At 40.3% G+C, this 19,141-nt stretch overlaps 1 protein-coding gene across 1 annotated transcript in view; it reads left to right on the top strand.

The window, feature by feature from the left end:
• LOC117777767 (xenotropic and polytropic retrovirus receptor 1 homolog) overlaps window positions 1-19,141 on the top strand; it is a 66,837-nt gene that overhangs the window by 36,649 nt on the left and 11,047 nt on the right. The window contains exons 4-11 of the mRNA XM_034612705.1: window positions 10,175-10,276; window positions 10,530-10,753; window positions 11,779-11,928; window positions 13,253-13,336; window positions 14,916-14,997; window positions 16,134-16,223; window positions 16,515-16,612; window positions 17,052-17,231. Coding sequence (XP_034468596.1) covers window positions 10,175-10,276; window positions 10,530-10,753; window positions 11,779-11,928; window positions 13,253-13,336; window positions 14,916-14,997; window positions 16,134-16,223; window positions 16,515-16,612; window positions 17,052-17,231 — 1,010 coding nt within the window. The remainder of the gene's footprint in view (window positions 1-10,174; window positions 10,277-10,529; window positions 10,754-11,778; window positions 11,929-13,252; window positions 13,337-14,915; window positions 14,998-16,133; window positions 16,224-16,514; window positions 16,613-17,051; window positions 17,232-19,141) is intronic.

Here is a 19,141-nt window from a genome sequence, read left to right as displayed (position 1 = left end):
TATGAGAAGAAAAATTTCCAAATCAGTCAGAGATTACATTAAACAAACCCTGCCTTTAGAAGGACGGTGTAATTTCCAGTTTAACTGTTGTGTGAACTGAGATGGTTGTTGTCTGGTGATGAACCATCCGAGTACAAACACAAGTACTCACCACTCTGGTTTATTAGCCAATATGTGTGTGGTATGATTTACACTGTATAATATTTACCTTTCAATGTAGAGCCTCTTTTAATACATTTTTTTATGTATTTATGCCACTGCTGTGGCCACCAAACAACCTGTCTTTCTTCACCTCCAACTCCAAAAAAACCACCTTGATGTCAGTGTCAGACAGTTTCACTTCTTCTTCTCATAGCTTGATGTCATGATTCACCATAGAAAACCATTGGTCAGCATTAGAATTTAATATTCATGATGTGCTTTGCATTGACCATTTATGGTTAAATGTGGGCGTGCAGACTTTGAGGCAGATTCACATAGGTACGTCTTCAGGCGGACTGTGATTAATAAAGGGAACATTGCCTTGAGGTGTGCGTGCGCCAGTTTTATAAATCTAAATCTTTTTTTGCATATGCAATTTGCGCACGTACAGTTTTAGTATGAATCCTACGTACGTATAAATGAGGCCCCAGATGTGTGGACATTGTCTAGAATTCATATGAGAAAATGACCTTGGGTGGTTGGTCCAACACTTGAGCTCATTGTAAAATATATCAACTAGGGCTGCACCTCTCGATTTATTTTTTTTGTGATTATTCTAACGATTATTTTTTCGATTAATATAATAATGAATTTATCAAATATAAAAAGTAAAAAACTTAATTTATATCTATTTAACCCTTGTGTTGTCCCTGCTTCCCCCGGCTGTTGGCCCCCTCACATAGCCCACCCCATATTAGGACGCACACGTAGCGCAATAGACAAGTGAGCAGTCCGTGCAGTCCCTCCGTTACATCGAGCACTACCCGCAACCCCTGGTTCCGTTCTGGGCGTCCGCCGCTCGGCTTTCCGGTGTACACTTGCATCTTCCAAGCGTAGCTTGATTTCGCATCGCAGGCCACCCACGACTTGATCCCGTATTTCGCCGGCTTGCTGGGCATGTACTGACGGAATGGACACCGGCCTAGGGAGAAAAACAGGAGGAGATGAGATGAGGACGAGGACTAGCAGCCGCTATCTACATAACATAACATAACTAACATAACATAACATAATAATAATATGAAAAAAAAAAAAAGACTAACCTCTGAACAGAACCAGTTGCTCGTCCACGGTCACTTCGGGCCCCGGGTTGTAGAGGCGCGGTAGCCGCGACACCCACGCGTCCCAGACCTCTCGCACGGCCGCCAGTTTGTCCGTGGCTCGTCTCGTGCGTCTCGTCTCGCGGCCGTCGAAGCGCAGCAGTCTGGAGTATGTGTGGAAGAGTTTTAGGGGCATCGTGGCACGAAATATCGCCCGGCCGCTCTCGGCGTCCCACAGGCTGGCGGCGCCCTCGCACCGGGACCTGTACACGCCCGCTAAGATCAGCAGCCCTACGTAGGCGCGCAGGTCGGTCTCGTCCATCCCTTTCCATTCGTCACCGTATTTTCGACGACCCTCCCGATTCGTCATCTCCAGGATGATGTTCTCTACTGTCGGTGTGATGAACAGGTGGAACGTCGAGGCTAGGTCACCGGTGCGGGACGTCGCGTGGATCGTGGGGCCCCGGGGGACCCCGCTTTGAGCCGCAGCAGAGGAGGAGGAGGAGGAGGAGCATGTTATTTCCCCGTTTCTTGAGGGGAAGGTCTCTCTTTCCACGAGTCCGGTGGTGGTGGTGGTGGTGGTGTCGCCGTGGTCTTGTCCTCCTCCTTCTTCTTCTTCCAAGGATGAATAATCTGCAGAAGCATCACCCACTGGGTCGTAGTCTTCGTCGCTATCGCCGTTGTCTCCGTCTCCGTCTCCGTCCTCTCTGTCTGCTTTTCTGTCCGCTTCTCGGTCTGGCTCTTTCGCGTCCTCTTCGGGTTCAGAGGATGGTTGCTGGGAGAATAGCTGTTGGAGAACCTGTTCTCTGGTGAAACGCTCCTGGCGCGACATCGTGCCATGGTCCGTGAGAGAGTGGCACACTGAGACTTATATGTGGGTCTAATGTACCCCCCCTTGATTTCAATTGGAATCAGGTGTGGGTCTAAATGACCCCACAGAGCACCACAGCGCCCTCTCTGGGGGTCTAAATGACCCCTCCCATGACAATCGAGAATGACAATCCATTGGTCTCAATTACCCCAGGAGAATTGGATAATGACAATCCTTGGGTCACCCTAACCCTAACCCTGACCGGCCAGGGCTTGCGTATGATCACACGCACGCACACACAGACACACACAGACACACACACACTCTGGGTCAATTCGACCCAGGAACAACACAAGGGTTAATAATCATCTGTTACAAACAAATCTGACAAAAACAAAGTATGGACTGCAAGGCATTTTTCCACAACAAAAAATAGCCCAGTCTGAACTTCTATTACAGTCCCATATCTCTCCAAAATAAGATTAGTGAAAGAGCTTGGTGCATTAAAGTAAAAGGAATATATCAATCTACATTAAGCTGTCCAACAACAAAATAAATGAAAACCAAAGTAAAATTCAAGTAAATTTCTGGAGGAATATTTACACTGTAAATTCAAGTTTAGCATAAAAAAAAAACAATCTTGAAGTAGCCTAATAGTTGTATCAATATCTGTATGAAGTCAAAAACTGACTGTCAAATAAAACAAATAAAGTACAATTTAATAGTATTTCAACAATGTTTATTATTAATTTTCACACTGAACTGAAGTGTACTCTAATAATTAATTAACTATTATTTTCTCATTTCAAGTACATGTACATTGTATTATTGCATTCCTTTTGCTTTTGAAAATAAAAATAATATAAAAAAATAAATAAAAGGTTTTCTTTCCAAAATTTTATAAAAGACTTTAAAAAATGGCATCTTTAAATTAAGTGCTTAATTTTATAAAAAAAATCCCAAGTTTGAGTTTCCCCATTTCTTCTTTTTCTTAATATATAACTGCATTACACATATGAACAATCTCAACAAACAAACAGCTTAACAGCTTTAACTTTGATCTTTGTTCCAACTTTCTATGGTACAGTGAAGTAAACTCTACCATATGCTGCCAGGATTTACTACCGTAAAGACGGAAAAAGCTGCTCAGGTTAAAATAAGACTACCGTATATGCTAGAAAAGGTGTGCACGTTAAAATAGAAACGCTCTCACTCACTTTGAGTGAGAGCCACCTCTGTTCATTATTAGTACTTTCTGTAACATAAGCTGCTTTCAGAGAGATTTCTCAGGAGGAGGTTTTTGTGTGAACCTGAATGTTCGAGTGAGAACCTCCAGAGTTTCTGCAGACTTTCACTGTCAGGCCCCCATCAGGTATAAAGTCTGCAGGAACTATGGAGAAGTCGATGTGAGAACACAGCGGGAGGTCCTCCTCTGTAGGATTCACCTCGAGAAAACAAGCAATGGATTTATCCTTAAAATATCAAAGCTACATGCCCAAAGCTATTAGCATGCCTGTCTGTGTCCGCACAGACAAGACCACATATTTCAGTCCTGCAGCTCTGAAGGAACAGTCCGCACAGGCATTGTAATATCTTGCATTTCACTTGTACTATATGCACTTAAACACAACCCAAAGTGGTTTGTGTTTGCCTCTGAGCTTTGCCCAAAAATGGTAACCTGTACCAAATACTGTGCTTGATAGCAGCATCCAGTGTAGACACAGACGAAGAAGTAAAACAGCTTCTGCACCTTCTGTGTAGACATAGTGTTCAGTGCGTTATATACTACCATACTCCATTCTTCTTTTTTTATCAGTTATGGTATGACTCATTGACTGAGTAATTAACAGCCTGGCCTTTGTCTCTCTAACCCTAAATATATGTTCTATACAGAAGTCTACAGTCACATGCTGTCACTCAATATGACCGTGTGATTCAAAGTCTTTTCCATTCTCATTTTCTGACTAATGAATAAATCCACCTGACTGTCTCGCTGGCTGTCATTTTGTTTCATTTCTTCTCCTTGACTTTGGTTTATTTTCAGATTTGACTCACAGGTATAGTTAATAGCTGGAAATGTTAAATGTATACGTTGGCCTGAAATCACCTGCTCTCCTGAAGAAATTCCCTTCTCCTCTTCAATGCTAGTGTATTGGTGTAAATTATACAGTGAATTATCAGTTTAATGGCTCATTCTCACAATTATGAAACGTTAAAATACACAACCTGTAAAATGTCCACTAAATCCAAAATGGCTGACTTTCTGTTGCATTAATCAAGTTGGTGGCAGGGACTTTTTTATTCCGTCTGGCCATGATACACGTGTGTACCAAATTTTGTGAAGATCGGTTAACCCAGACAGAATTGCTGCATTTAAGGGGGCGCTGTTGAGCTATTTTGCCATGCCCATTTCCAATTACTCCAGAATACGTACATTATTACCATGCCTGATGCGCCTGCAAAGTTTGGTGAGTTTTTGAGTATGTTCAAGCCGTAATAAATTCGATAAATTTGCCTGAAGTCATAAAGCATGGCACTGATTTAGGAGACGGTGGACTTTGAGACACAAGCAGATTTAAGAGATGTTGGCTATTATTGCATCACATGAACAGAAGCTTGTTAAATCAATCCCACTAACCAACTACAATGCCTAAAAGTATTCACTCCCCTTGGATGTTTCACCCTTTTGTTGTATAATTTGGCTTTTTTGACAAGAATTTGCACAAAAAAACTCTTTAATATCAAAGTGAAAACAGATTTTTACAAAATAATGTCAATTAATTAAAAATATATAAGGTAAAGTAAATGATTGCATAAATATTCACCCCCTTCAGGTCAGTATTTGGTAGATGCACTTTTGGCTGCAATCACAGCACTGAGTCTGTGTGGATATGTCTCAATCAGGCTGGCACATCTGGACACTGCAATTTGTCTCCATTCTTCCTTGCAAAACAGCTCAAGCTCTGTCAGGTTGCCCGGGGATCGGGCGTGAACAGCTCTTTTCAAGTCCAGCCACAAATTCTCGATTGGATTGAGATCTGGGCTTTGACTTGGCCACTCCAGAACATTCACCTTGTTGTCTTTGAACCATTTCTGTGTAGCTTCTGCTGTATGCTTGGGGTCGTTGTCTTGCTGGAAAATAAATCTTCTCCCAAGTCGTAGTTCTCTTGCAGACTGAGTCAGATTATCCTCCAGGATTTGGCGATATTTTTCTGCATTCATGTTCCCCTCTACCTTTACAAGCCTTCCAGGGCCTGCTGCTGAGAAGCATCCCCAGAGCATGATGCTGCCACCACCATGCTTCACGGTGGAGATGGTGTGTTTGTGGTGATGTGCAGTGTTTGGTGTTCGCCAAACATAGAGTCTAGTCTGATGGCCAACAAGCTCAATTGTTGTCTCATCAGACCAAAGAACCTTCTTCCAATTGACCTTGGAGTCTCCCACATGCCTTTGGGTGAATTCCAGGCGAGATTTCATATGAGCTTTTTTCAACAGTGGCTTTCTCTTTGCCACTCTCCCATACAGCTTCGACTGGTGAAGAACCCAGGCAACAGTTGTTGTATGTACAGTCTCTCCCATCTGAGCCACTGAAGCTTTGAACTCCTTCAGAGTGGTCGTAGGTGTCTTGGTGGCCTCCCTCACCAGTCTTCTTCTTGCCCGGTCACTCAGTTTGTGAGGACGGCCAGCTCTAGGCAGATTTAAACAAGTGCCATACTCCTTCCATTTCTTAATGATGGATTTAACTGAACTCTGTGGGATGTCCAGTGAGTTGGAAATCTTTTTGTAGCCATCTCCTGACTTATACTTTTCAATGATCTTTTCTCTGAGTTGCTTGGAGTGTTCTTTTGTCTTCATGTTGCAATTGTAGCAGGAATCCTGATGAACCAGAGACTGGACCTCCCAGACACACGTGTTTTTATACTCCAGTCACTTGACACACATCAACTGCACTCAGGTGATCTCCATTTCACTAATTGTGACACTAGCTGGACCTCTGTTGAATTAGGTCAGTCACTTTAAAGGGGGTGAATATTTATGCAAACGCTTATTTTACACTATATATTTTAAATTAATTGACATTAGTTTGTTCTGTTTTCACTTTGACATGAAAGAAGCTTTTTTTGCAAATTCTTGTCAAAAAAGCCAAATTATATTGACCATGATTTCATGTATAAAAGCAACAAAAGGGTGAAACATCCAAGGGGGGTGAATACTTTTTATAGGCATTGTATCATTTCATTATATCCCTTCACCTTGTACTATGCTCTCCCTCATGATCTATTTGTTTTCTTTACTCACTCTGTTTCCATTATCCTCTCTCTCTCTCTCTCTCTCTCTCTCTCTCTCTCTCTCTCTCTCTCTCTCTCTCGCTCCCATGAGACCAACTTTGGCTTCAAACTGAAGTGACAAAATTCTTTTGAACACAGCAGCTTGATACACTATCAGGAATTGCTTGCACAGCATTTGAAAGACAGGGTGCCTGCAAAAATCCATTGAAGATTGCTGCATTTTTTTTTTAAAAACATGACTGACGTTTACTAATGAAGTGGAAAGAGCGCAGTTTTCAATTAAAGCTGAGGCAATGATAATTTAATTACACGGCTGTTTGTTTTGAGTGTAAGTTGTACAGTAAGTCTCATTTACTGGGTTTGGGAGTAGTAATACATATAATTGGCTGGTATACAGTTTGGAAAGAACAACTTAGAGAAAAAAATGCAACTATGCCATATACTATGAAGGGTACTATATGAATTGTCAGGTTACTTAAGTCTTAATTCTGAGATTCTTACATAATCTTTGTTTTCCATTTCCCTGTTATGAAAGGCTCATAATTCTTATAGGCTAATCCCTTGTTGTCACCAGATAATGTGTCAGTGTTCCCTCGGCACAGTCTGTCTGCTGGTTGCCTGTTTAACCACTCCTGTGCCTCCCGTTCAGCTCTGGTGGAACCTGCATCACAGTGTCGGTCAGTCTGCATTTAAGTTCCACCTTAGGCCTGTGTAAGTGAGGCATCACAAAATCTGGCTGAGCAGGTAACCAGCATGAAACATCCAGACTCTCCTGACTATTTAGGGCAAGCATCAGGCATGAACAGCCAAAATACAGATGGCACTTCACTGCCCCACCAGGGAGGAAAACATACAGGACCACTGCTCCAGCTTATTGAAGGACTACAACTCAGTTACTTGTGTAGCTTTGAGACTCTGATCACTTTCTGGTTCATCTTTTCCTGCTTTACAAACATTCCACAATAACCCCAGTTCCCAGTCCCAAACAAAAGCCTCCATCACAGGACCAGATGTTCCGATAACACTTTTCCCTTCCTGATACGGAATATGATACATGGACATTTTTGTTACCAGTGCAAAAATACCAACATATCTTAACAATATGTTACTAACCCTGTATGGAAGTGATGTTTGCTATCATTGTTGTTTGACCTGGCACAGTTTAAACCCTTTGAAAATCAAATACATACAGCCATAGAACTTCTTTTATTATCTAATTTGAGAGTCAAAACTGAATAAGACAATATATGTATATACTGTGTGTGTGTATATATATATATATATATATATATATATATATATATATAAGCTAGGACAAATAAAACCAGCCTTTATCATTTTAAATGGAAAACTATGTCCTTGTCTAACTACTGCAGAGCCATGATGGCAGAAAACACCTCTGCACTGGGTGGCGAAGTGTAAGTGTGTGTAACTGAGAGCAAAGGAGGGTGTTGCTGAAAAACCAAAAAACACCAATTGACCAGTGGAAAGTACAGCCTATTACTGAGAGACAGACATGTCATAATGGTAATAATGATAATAATCACGATGGCATGAGCTGAGACACAAATAAAAGAGCAAAATAAGGCCAAAAAGGGATAATGAGATTACTGTAGTCTGACTGTGGTGGCTGTTTTTGTGTTTGTGTGCTGGTGGGAAAGGGGGAGGGAGGGGTGAGGGAGGCAGGGAATGACTGGGACACTCCAATTTAGTTAATTTGGTGTCTTGTCTAAAAGCAGCCAGTCTGAAACACAGTGAATCACTGAGTGTGCACAGCCTGACTCAAAACCGCCTGCCTGGTCTGCTGTTTGGTTGTTGTTGGCATGACAGTGGGTGCATGTTAGTGGTTGGACACACAGGTTCTCTGTGTCCACTGTTCAATTAGTGTTTACCAGACTCTAGACTCTCTACCAGCACCAGTCTGAAAGACTTGATATCAAAAATTAGAAAGTTTACAGGATTCTGTAAAGGCATCTTAATTGCTTAAACAGCACTTATACCTTCTGCCATACCACTGGAGTACATATAAGTACTGGGAGTAAATATAACTTTATTATATTTCTGATCACACAATCTGATCACATAACATTTTGTTGGAAAAACTTTATACTTTGCAGCTTTCAAAAGATTGGTTTCTAATACATGTTTTTCTTAACAACCTTTATCAGAGATTTTAGATGATTTTTTTTTATTGGCACATAACAGTGGGCTCAGTGTTGAAGAAGCTTTAGAGTAAATATTGACATGGATCTGATCAGGGCGGGACTCTGATCGTGTAATACAGTTTTGAGGCTGATTGGACAATGCACAGAGGAGTTATAATAAATCCCTCTTTTTTGGCAAATCATCAAAATACGATGCCACGCCACGGTAACACCGTGTGACGTACACAAAAAAAACTGAGGTAGTTTTAATCTACATGTTGTTGAGATGACACTCACTGAATCTAAAGTTGATCTGATGAAAGCTCTAGGAGGAGTTCGTTCAAATACAACAAGTATAAATGGTCAAAAATGGCCACTAAATACAATGCTCCTTGAGACTTTTTTGTTCGTCTAGTCATGATGCACGTGTGTACCGATTTCCGTGCAGATCAGTGGAAAAGCAAACTCGGGGTGCGTTCTAGGTGGCGCTGTTCAGCCATTTTGCCACACCCATTTCAAATTACTCCAGAATGCTGACATTTTCACAACTTTTGAATTTTCTGCAAAGTTTCATGAGTTTTCCAGTACGTTTAAGCCCTCAAAAAGGCAATTAATCAGTTTCCATAGGGTCTTCGCAATGTCTGTGCTCGGGCCCTAATTACTGACTTAGAGACGGAGATAACCTGAAAGAGAGCACAATGCCTGATGACAGTATTGAAATTATCAGCTCTTATGTTGGGATCAAATCCCATTTTTAAACTGGTTTAAGTGTCCCAGCTAAGGCCCCATTAGGCGGGGCAGTCTGAGAGGACAGTTGATGGAAATGGAAAAGATTCAGCTGTGTTTACATATGGTAGCATGTTGTGGAGCAGTGAAATCTGGCACCTTTCTGTGCATGTCAAGAATGATGGAAAGCTGTGACTGGTTGGGATGTAGAGAGAAGTCTCCACTTATCTGATAGAATGCCTATCTCAAGAGACACAACTATTATGTTGTCTTGATCCCAGCATTAGAAGTCTTAATTACAATGTTTGACATCCTGCTAGTGTTAACACAGATTATAGTAAACAGGGCAAGCAAAGAGTGCAGCCTCTTCTAGAACATAACTTTTTAATCCAATGACTATAAAATTTAATTCATCTTTTAATGGGAGTTAATTAGCTGGTTTGTCTGTGAGGGACACAAACAATTTGAAAACTATTGTGTTGTGTTCTCCAATGATTATTGTATACAGAGTGATTTAAGTTCATTAAGATGATTGAACCTACTTTTGTACATTTTAACAAATTAACAATTTTCTTACATCAGGATGTGACTGTGACTACCTGTTAAAAATAATGATTCTAACCCTCCTCTTTCTTCTCAGATCTTCATCGTCATAATTTTTTACATGTTATATGGCTTTATTCATATTGGCTTTTTCAGATAGCATTAGATTATTTGTGTGTGTGTGTTCCACAACAAAAAATGTCAATGGAGAATCTGGAAGCAGGACACCTACTGCTGTGTCTCTGCTCCACCTGCTGGTCAGAGCAGGACAGTACAGGGCTTTGCTGTATGAAGTGTGATAAAATAAGAAGAAGACACACATAAACAGAACTATACACACAGTCACCTGTTTATTTCCCATCTAAATTCAGGTACATTAAGGTCTCGTTCATGAATCTAATGACTCTTATCTTCTCACAGTCACGGATGAAGATACAGTTAAGAGATACTACGCCAAGTTTGAGGAGAAGTTCTTTCAGACATGTGAAAAAGAACTGGCCAAGATCAACACCTTCTACTCTGGTAATGACTGCAACTGATTAGATTCGGGATATGGTAGAACTGGAGTTGGTTAGCATGAATGTGCAACTGACAAATCTGCAAAAATATTGTAATACAGGAAGGAAAGTTTCTAACATCTTTAAGAATCCAGAGCAAAGGGATGAACTACCCAACATTAGTGGGGCATTCCTAATAAAGTTCTGTTATTTTAACTGTGTTAAATGGATAGCATCCTTTCTGTCTTTTAAATCGTTTTCCATTACTCTCTCTTCAGAAAAGCTAGCTGAGGCTCAGCGGCGTTTCGCCACACTGCAGAATGAGCTGCAGTCCTCACTGGATGCCCAGAGAGAGAGCGCGGTTAACAGTAGTGGCCTGAGGAGGAGGAAGACGGTGTTCGCCCTGTCGCAGCAGGAACGATGTAAACACAGAAACATCAAGGATCTGCAGCTGGCTTTCTCCGAGTTCTACCTGAGCCTCATACTACTGCAGAACTATCAGGTACACACACACGTACACACACACACACACACACACACACACACACACACACACACACACACACACACACTTCATCTCAACACTCACAAATAACCAAACACAAGGGACACATTTTTACTGCTTGATTCAATTTTCCAAGGCTCAATGAAAGCAAAAACTGCGTTTCTGTTCATATACATACAACATAATAATCATTCATCTTTAAATAATTCAATTAGTACAGACAGGTTGACACATAGTTAATATTATTTATTCTTCATAATTATGGTTTGAGCTGCACCAGTTATGGTATTTTAGGGCCAATCATTTGTTTGTGTCCTTTCCTCATTGCTAAAACAGGTGTTACCATAGCTAAAGAGAACAATAAATGTCAACTTCTTATTTTTAACTATTTACTCAGTTTGTCAAGTAAAATCAAACCAATGCTGCACTAATCAGTCATTTAATCAACTTTTGGTATTAAAATAAATATGTGTAATGTAAGGGGTGTGATGAAACCATCGAGGACTAGCACCATCATCCACTGTTCACCCCTGCCTATCACCATAATATACGTCAGTGATTAGCTGGTGAATGTAATGAAGCATTCAGCAGGGAAGTTGTGGAGACCAAACCAGACCAAATAACTACAACTTCTAATGTTGCTCTGCAGCTGCTGGATGTGTGAATACACTGCTATGAGCTAAAATGTTCACCATATTAACTTTATAATATAGATGTCCACAGCTTGTTCTCACTCAGTCAAAGCCAATTAAAACAGTTTTAAGTAATGAAAGGAGGTTGTGCTTCCATGTGTAGATGAAGCCGCTTTTATCCCCACTGTTCAGTCAGTGCAGAACAAGCTTATAATTCACATCCAGTCTGCATTTCATCTTCTTACAAAACACAGCTGGACCACATGCAGAGCTCTTACTCCTCTTTAGCTCATTTCACATCTTTCATCAAGTGTTTAATCAGCTCGTATTGATTGTTCTCATTCTTTTTTCATCAAACACTGTTCTGTCTCTCCCTCTGTGTCTCTACAGAACCTGAACTTCACAGGTTTCAGGAAGATCCTAAAGAAGCATGATAAGATTTTGGAGACTTCGAGGGGGGCCGACTGGAGGGTGGCCCACGTTGAAGTGGCTCCGTTTTACACATGCAAGAAAATTACACAGCTCATCTCCGAAACTGAGGTACACACACAATTGTTTATATGTAGAGTTAAATAAAAAAATCCAAGTAAAGAAGTTTGGTGTACAGAGCATGAAGAGAATGACTTAAACTGAAGCACAACACAGGACAGGAATGCATCAACAGCATACCTAAGAGCAAACAGATTTGAGCAGGAGCAGAGAGAATCTGCCCTTGATCAGGGGTTATTTGAGAGAGAGGACAGGGCGGTGAGGGAAATCATTACAAAATCTGAAGGTAAAATGAAGAAAGAACTCTCTCAAAATAAAAAAGCACACTCTTGAATAAGGGAAATAAACACAAAATCACATGCCAGAGTTTGCACTTTTCTTCAGTGTTTTGGGGTTCATCTGTCACATTTTCATGAACGAGGGGGCCTTGAGGGAATTTCATCAAATTTGACAGAAACGTTTACTTGGTCTTGAGGATGAAATGTTTACAGTTTGGTGGTCAAAGGTCACTTCTCACCATTATTTAACAATAACACAGAAGTTAAGTGAGCGACTGTTTACTGACACTTGGCTGGTTGCTGCTGATTCTAGACATTTCATTATCTTCGACATTTGTAGGCCAAGTGAGTAGCTGTCATCAAGATTTGACAGGGAATGATAAATTCTCTGACTCTTTGTGTGAACACTCAGCAAACATAGGCTCGAAGCTGACTGACTGAGGATCTGAACATGAAGCTGACTGATGATATAAAGCAAGAAGAGTCTTCCAGACTGAAATCTCAAAGTGAAATGTGGAAGACCAATAAAACATAGAGATAAAGCTGCAGGTCGGCTAGACCGAAAGAAAAACCCTCACATGACTGCAGAGGAGTTGACAGTTCAGAAATAACACAGAATTAATAGAGTCTTATGTCTCATGAGGAAACCTCATATGTGACTTCAACACAGAAGTCAACTGACTGACTGCAGAACATTCACATGGATGTCCTGCAGTCAGTCCAGAAAGTTAAAGTGAAAAAAATACAGATCCACAGGACATTGACCCAAAGCTGAAGCTAGAACTCCACCATGCACATATTCAATAAACATGCTGAGACTTCTGGAATAACCCTCACAGTCCCGTGAATTAACATTTTTGAAGAATGAAGAATTTATGTCTATCTGCTGCAGTGTTTGGAATCACCTCTTTTCACAACAAAAACATCAAGTATTGAATTTGTCCAGGGGCGCATACATGTCGTCTTGCTCATATTCACATATACACATATACCTGATTGCTACAGTAGGTTGTATGATATCTACAGTGTTACGATTCTGAAAGAAGTTGGCATGATCAGAGAGGAACAGGACAAATCTCTAAATCTCTGTTTCTCAGGCGCTGGTTACAACAGAGTTGGAAGGTGGTGACAGGCAGAAGGCCATGAAGAGGCTGAGGGTACCTCCCCTGGGAGCTGCACAGGTCAGATGCATGCACACACATACTTTTTAATTTGTCACTGTACTGCCTCTGTGAATGAATAGAGAGCCAGTGACTTTATAACCCATGCTCCAAAAGTCATTTATTGCATCGTCTGTCTATCTGTTTCTGTCAATGTTTAACATTTTTAAAAACTAAATAATACAGTATCGATATGAACAGCTACACCACAAAATGATTATATTCTCAATGTATTCATAATTTGCTGGACTGCATCCCTCTTACAGTTGTCAAGTTATAATCATTTCATCATTATGTCAATCAGTAACATTCACCAATGCTTAAAAGTTCAAACTTTTAGTATTGATACATTTTAACAAGGAAGCACTTATTTAATATGTATAAGAGTGTAACATCTCTCTCTCCAGTCTGATAAGAAGTCTTTTGAATATGATCACAGAGATAAGATGTGGAGAAACTCGAAACAGAAAACATCTCTCTTTTTATATTAATTACAAAATTATACTCCGTGTATTGCTACCTCCCTTAACCTCTGCCTCTCTGATCAGTTCATAGAACAGCTGCTTCAAATTGAATGTGCTTCACTTCAACTCTACATTACTGCCAAAGCAAATGACATGTTGTTAAATCTATATGCAAAGATACTGTTTGTTTTTGCCGTTTTAGACATAATTAAATAACAGAGAACTGCAGCAGTGCTTCTGCAGAGATACAAGAAGATAACATAATATAATGTCCGTATACATATTGAGGTGGATGGGTGGGGGAGTTGGTGGGTGGATGGTGTAGCTATTGTTATGGAAGTTTTCTGGAAGCTGGTCAAAGGAGAACTCAGGAAGGGGCTGATGTCTTATGCAGAAGGTTTTAATGTAGACTTGATGCATCAAGGAGACCAGAAGGAAACAAATAACAGAAAAACAGTAACAATATACAAACGCTAACAGAGTAACGAGCAATTGTCACCCCCAAGTCTGAAGATGTCTCCCACAGCATCCCCATATATCTTCCTCTACTTGCGTCACCCATTCCAACAGCACATCCATGATTGGCTAGAATTGCTGTCACTCTGTTACATGTAGGTGTTCGCATCCTATTGGATAGTTAAGCCTAAAGTAAGCATTCCTAAATAACGTTGTGTCCTTACGTCTTGCCACTGGTGAAATACGCAAAAGAGTTAAAGTTGGTGAGAGTTGAAGTTGGTGTCTCTCTGTCTGGTGCATCTGAGTTAGATATGAAAGTCCCTAAGCCAGCACCCTAGACAGGCACTATTCTCTTAATGGTGTAAAGTTATGATGTAATCTACACTATAAGCATAATATATAATGGCATATACAGTAATGTGTGAGGATGTTCAAAAACTCCTCAACAGCTATCTGTGTACAGAAAAAGCTCAGGGGACCAGTTATGTGAGATATCCACACACTGGTTTACAGTTCAGAATATTTATAATGTCTATATAAATCATATTAAATATATATATATATATATATATATATATACAATTTTTGAACACTTTAAGTGTTTAATGATATTGCTTGTGTTTCACTCTGTATCATATCATGATATCCTGCTAAGATGCTGCCTGTGTCTCTACCTGCAGCCTGCACCTGCTTGGACCACGTTTAGAGTCGGACTTTATTGTGGAGTATTCCTTGTCTTAATGGTTACAGTGGTCATTACAGGTAGAACAAACACACGCACACATACACACAGACCACAGGATCTATTATTATTGCGACTTTAAAGGTCTGATACTTAAACATGTGGTTAGTGTAGGTCACAGCAGGAAAAAAAATTAATCAAAACAATAAGGAATTGGTGTTTTTTTCCTTTGACCAAGAGCTGTAACATTTTTCAGAAAGATTTAAACCTCTGTTTTATAGTTTGTTTTCTATACTACAAAATGTAGGGCTGGATGATATGGAAAAAAAATCTTATCAGGATAATTTTTTCATATCAGTCGATATCGATATATATCGCGATATAATTTATATAACCATAAAATAACTTTTTTGCACATTTGTGTTTATGTACAATGTTCTTATGTACAATTTTTTTTTCTTATGCACAAAACAGATTTTTACTTGCTCATACAATCATCCTGTGCCACTGCACTTTACTTATAACATTTCATACAAAACACTACAGTAAAAAGGGGATATACAATGTACATTCTCAGCATTTTCTTAATTTAATTAAAAAAAATTATATTTATTCTATTGCCTTTTTATATTTCTTTATTCTCTTGTGCTCCACATTCTGACGTGCCTTCTGCTGTAACAACAGAATTTCCCAAGTGTGTGTATCAATAAAGTTTGATCTTATCTTAACTTAAATCAGCGCCACTGCACGTTGGCACATTACTCCGCTGGTCAACAAGTGACTCTGCTCCTCAGATGTTTTCTAATCATCACACTTGAACTGATCTTTATAAAAACCTGCTGAATTCATATTTATGTTCCGCGATAAACGGGGCGTCGCTTCTACTGCAACAATGAAGTTAAAACACCGCGCTGCGTCGTAATCTGTGAGTTCTATCGATGTTATATCAACCTGTCTTAAATCTCTATCGAGGAAAAGTTATATCGCGATAATTATCGATTTCGACCGTTTTATCGCCCAGCCCTAAATGTATATATTTGACATTGTGAAAATTGGTTTATATGACTTTGCTAGAATGAATGAATATGCCTTTGGATCCACCTTTGTTTAGACATTTTATTACTATAGCAAAAAGTATTTGGAAAATGTCTGCTGCTGAAATATGTCTTTCATTTGTCTGTTTTCTACGGTCTCTCTCACCTGTCACTCTCATTAGGAGCTGTGATGATTCGTAGAGCTAATGTGTGGCCCATGGTCAGGATCTACAGAGGAGGATTCCTCTTGATAGAATTTCTCTTCCTGTTAGGTATTTACACACACACACAGAGTTGCTCCGATGCAAATTTTTTAGTTGAGCTGAGGACAAGGACATTTCTCAGTATTAGAAAACAAACCTAGTTGCACCTGAAAATTAAAGAATATCCACTGCCACGTTAATGTGACAGAAGTCAGTTAGGCAGATTGATGTATGCACATGTGTAGGCACAAACACAAAAACAACTTGAATGGTTCCTTGTCCGACCGTCTCTCTTCTCAATGATCACACAACACACAACCTCCTCCACTAGTCTTACTGTTTCCTGTCTTCATGTTCCAGGCATCAACACGTACGGCTGGAGGCAGGCAGGAGTCAACCATGTGCTCATATTTGAACTCAACCCCAGAAACAACCTGTCCCACCAACATCTGTTTGAGGTCTGAGTGCACACACACACAAAACACACACATGCACACTTGCGCAAAAACGCTCGTAACAAATTAAACAAATGGTTTAGAATATGTAGTAAGTTTCTTGGCTAAAATTGATTATAAAAATAGTTGATTAGCCGGGCCTATTATATAGCATGCTCCCATAACAACACTGTTGATTGGCTCCATTTCCCCTTGCAACCCTCAAAGGATAAGTGTTATAGATAATGAGTGGATGGATGTTGTATGTTCATTTGTCGCTCTGTGTCTCAGATTGTATTGATGACCCATTGTGAATGAATCTCTCGTGTGTGTGTGTGTGTGTGTGTGTGTGTGTGTGTGTGTGTGTGTGTGTGTGTGTGTGTGTGTGTGTGTGTGTGTGTGTGTGTGTGTGTGTGTGTGTGTGTGTGTGTGTGTGTGTGTGTGTGTGTGTGTGTGTGTGTAGATTGCAGGTCTGCTGGGTGTGCTGTGGTGCGTTAGCCTGCTGTCCTGTCTCTTCAGTGACAGCATCCTGGTACCAATGCAGGCAAACCCTCTGGCTCTGTACGGCTTCTTCCTCCTCTTTCTCATCAACCCTCTCAAGACGTGCTACTACAAGTCACGATTCTGGCTGCTCAAACTCCTGGTAACTACTCATTAAATAATCACACAGACTTCATTTTGTATCAACACTGTTCACCTTTTTGTTCATCAACACAGTAAATTGTGGTCTTTATAGTTCACAAAGATGTTTGAAGTGGTTGGCAATTTTAGTGATCTAACATCATTCTAATATTTATGGTAAAAACTTCCCTACCTTTATCTAACTTGACTGTTAAACAACTAGTAGGTCAGACATTCAACAAAGTGCTGCTAATAGATGCACTGTATGAATGTGTGTGTGAATGGGTGAATGTAAAACTGTACTGTAAAGAGCTTTGAGTGGTAATCAAGACTAGAAAAGCGCTATATAAATACAAAAAACATTTAACCATTTACATAAGATATAATTCATCTTCCCTTTCTTTTCCATAAGAATTGGGGAGGTCAGGGGTGAATATCTGTGGGAAATATTTTAAACCAAAGAGAAGATGTCTGTTAAAGGCTTTCCTTATGTTTTCTTGTGTCTACAATATCTTTAAAGGGCCATAACTGTAGAACGATTTCAATGAACATTTCACGAATGATTAATCTGCCAAAGGTTTCATCTTTATGTTGCTCATTTTGTCAAAAAAAAACTGTCCAATTGCATTTATGTATAATCCTCACTTTTAACAAGGTTAGGACATTCTAGAGTTGATGAATAGATAACAAGTGATTATTGGTTTCGGCTCAACATACACAATAATGGAGAAGTATAATTTAGATAAAGAAGCAGTTGTATATTGTAGATAAACGATTTGTGTGCTACTCATTTTTGATTGCAGTAAAGCTCCTACTTTTTACTTTAAAGGGCCCATATTGTGTATAATACATTTTCTGAGCTTTTACTATACATAATTACTTGAAGGGGGTCAGTAGGGACCCTCAAAGTATGAAAACAGTCACTCCGCGGACTTTTTCACTCTGTCCATTCGAAGAAATATGTTATCGAAACATTGCGTTTCGTACTTCCTCTCCGTATGATGTCATCATGGAATCGCACTCAGCCCCACCCAGCCGGTACCAGTCCAGCCTCCGAACCCACCACCACCCCTCCACACCGAACTCGACACGAAGCAGACATGTTGCTGAGCTAGCAGCTTGTTAGCTACCACAGGCTAACCACAACAAACAACACTGAAGAAACACTGCAGCGTGGAGGGATGCAAGGAAGAGAATGTGTCCGCGCACATTCCTCCTAAGAACGTTACTGTTCGAGACCAGCGGTAAAGCTTTATTTCTGATGTGCCGTGTCGCTGTGCTCAGTACGGAGTACCGCAGACGTTACTCCGTAGTGTAACTCTGGACTTACTCCTACATTGGCCAACTGTCCTGCTAAAACTTGAACAAACATGAGGCTGGTGTAACTTACCGTTCAGAAACATCCTGTTGTAACTGACTGTGAATATGTGGCTCGTCTTCTAAAGCTGTATCCAAACATAACAACGTGACTTTCAGCTGTGTTTACCAGAGAGATCGTCAATGCGCCAGAATGAGACCGTGATAAGACTTGTCACGTGTCACTCAAAGTGCACTCAGCCATCAGAGGAGGGGATGCAAGGAAAACAGCCTGTTCTGTCTAGAGGGCCAGAGAGAGGCAGAAGAGGTACCAATACCTCAAATTAAATCCCAGAAAGGTGTAAAATATTGGCCCTTTAAGAATCAATGATTATTGAGATGGTTGACAATTATTTTTCTGTAGATTGTATCCATTAATCACCCAATTATTTTGGCAGTGGAGCTCCCACTAACAGGGTAAAGATGAAAGAAAGTACCAAAACACAGTTAGCTCATATAACCTAGGAAGAAACTAACCATGATGCTGAGGAGCTCCAGTGGCTCCAGACAGTGCTGAGCCCCCTTCACTTTTTCATGCCTCAGTGGCGGCGATAGCCAGCGGCCTGAGGCATTATG

The sequence above is a fragment of the Hippoglossus hippoglossus genome, chromosome 17 (genome assembly GCF_009819705.1).
Source record: "Hippoglossus hippoglossus isolate fHipHip1 chromosome 17, fHipHip1.pri, whole genome shotgun sequence".
Classification (NCBI taxonomy): domain Eukaryota; kingdom Metazoa; phylum Chordata; class Actinopteri; order Pleuronectiformes; family Pleuronectidae; genus Hippoglossus; species Hippoglossus hippoglossus.
This window is presented reverse-complemented; position numbering and strand designations above follow the sequence as displayed.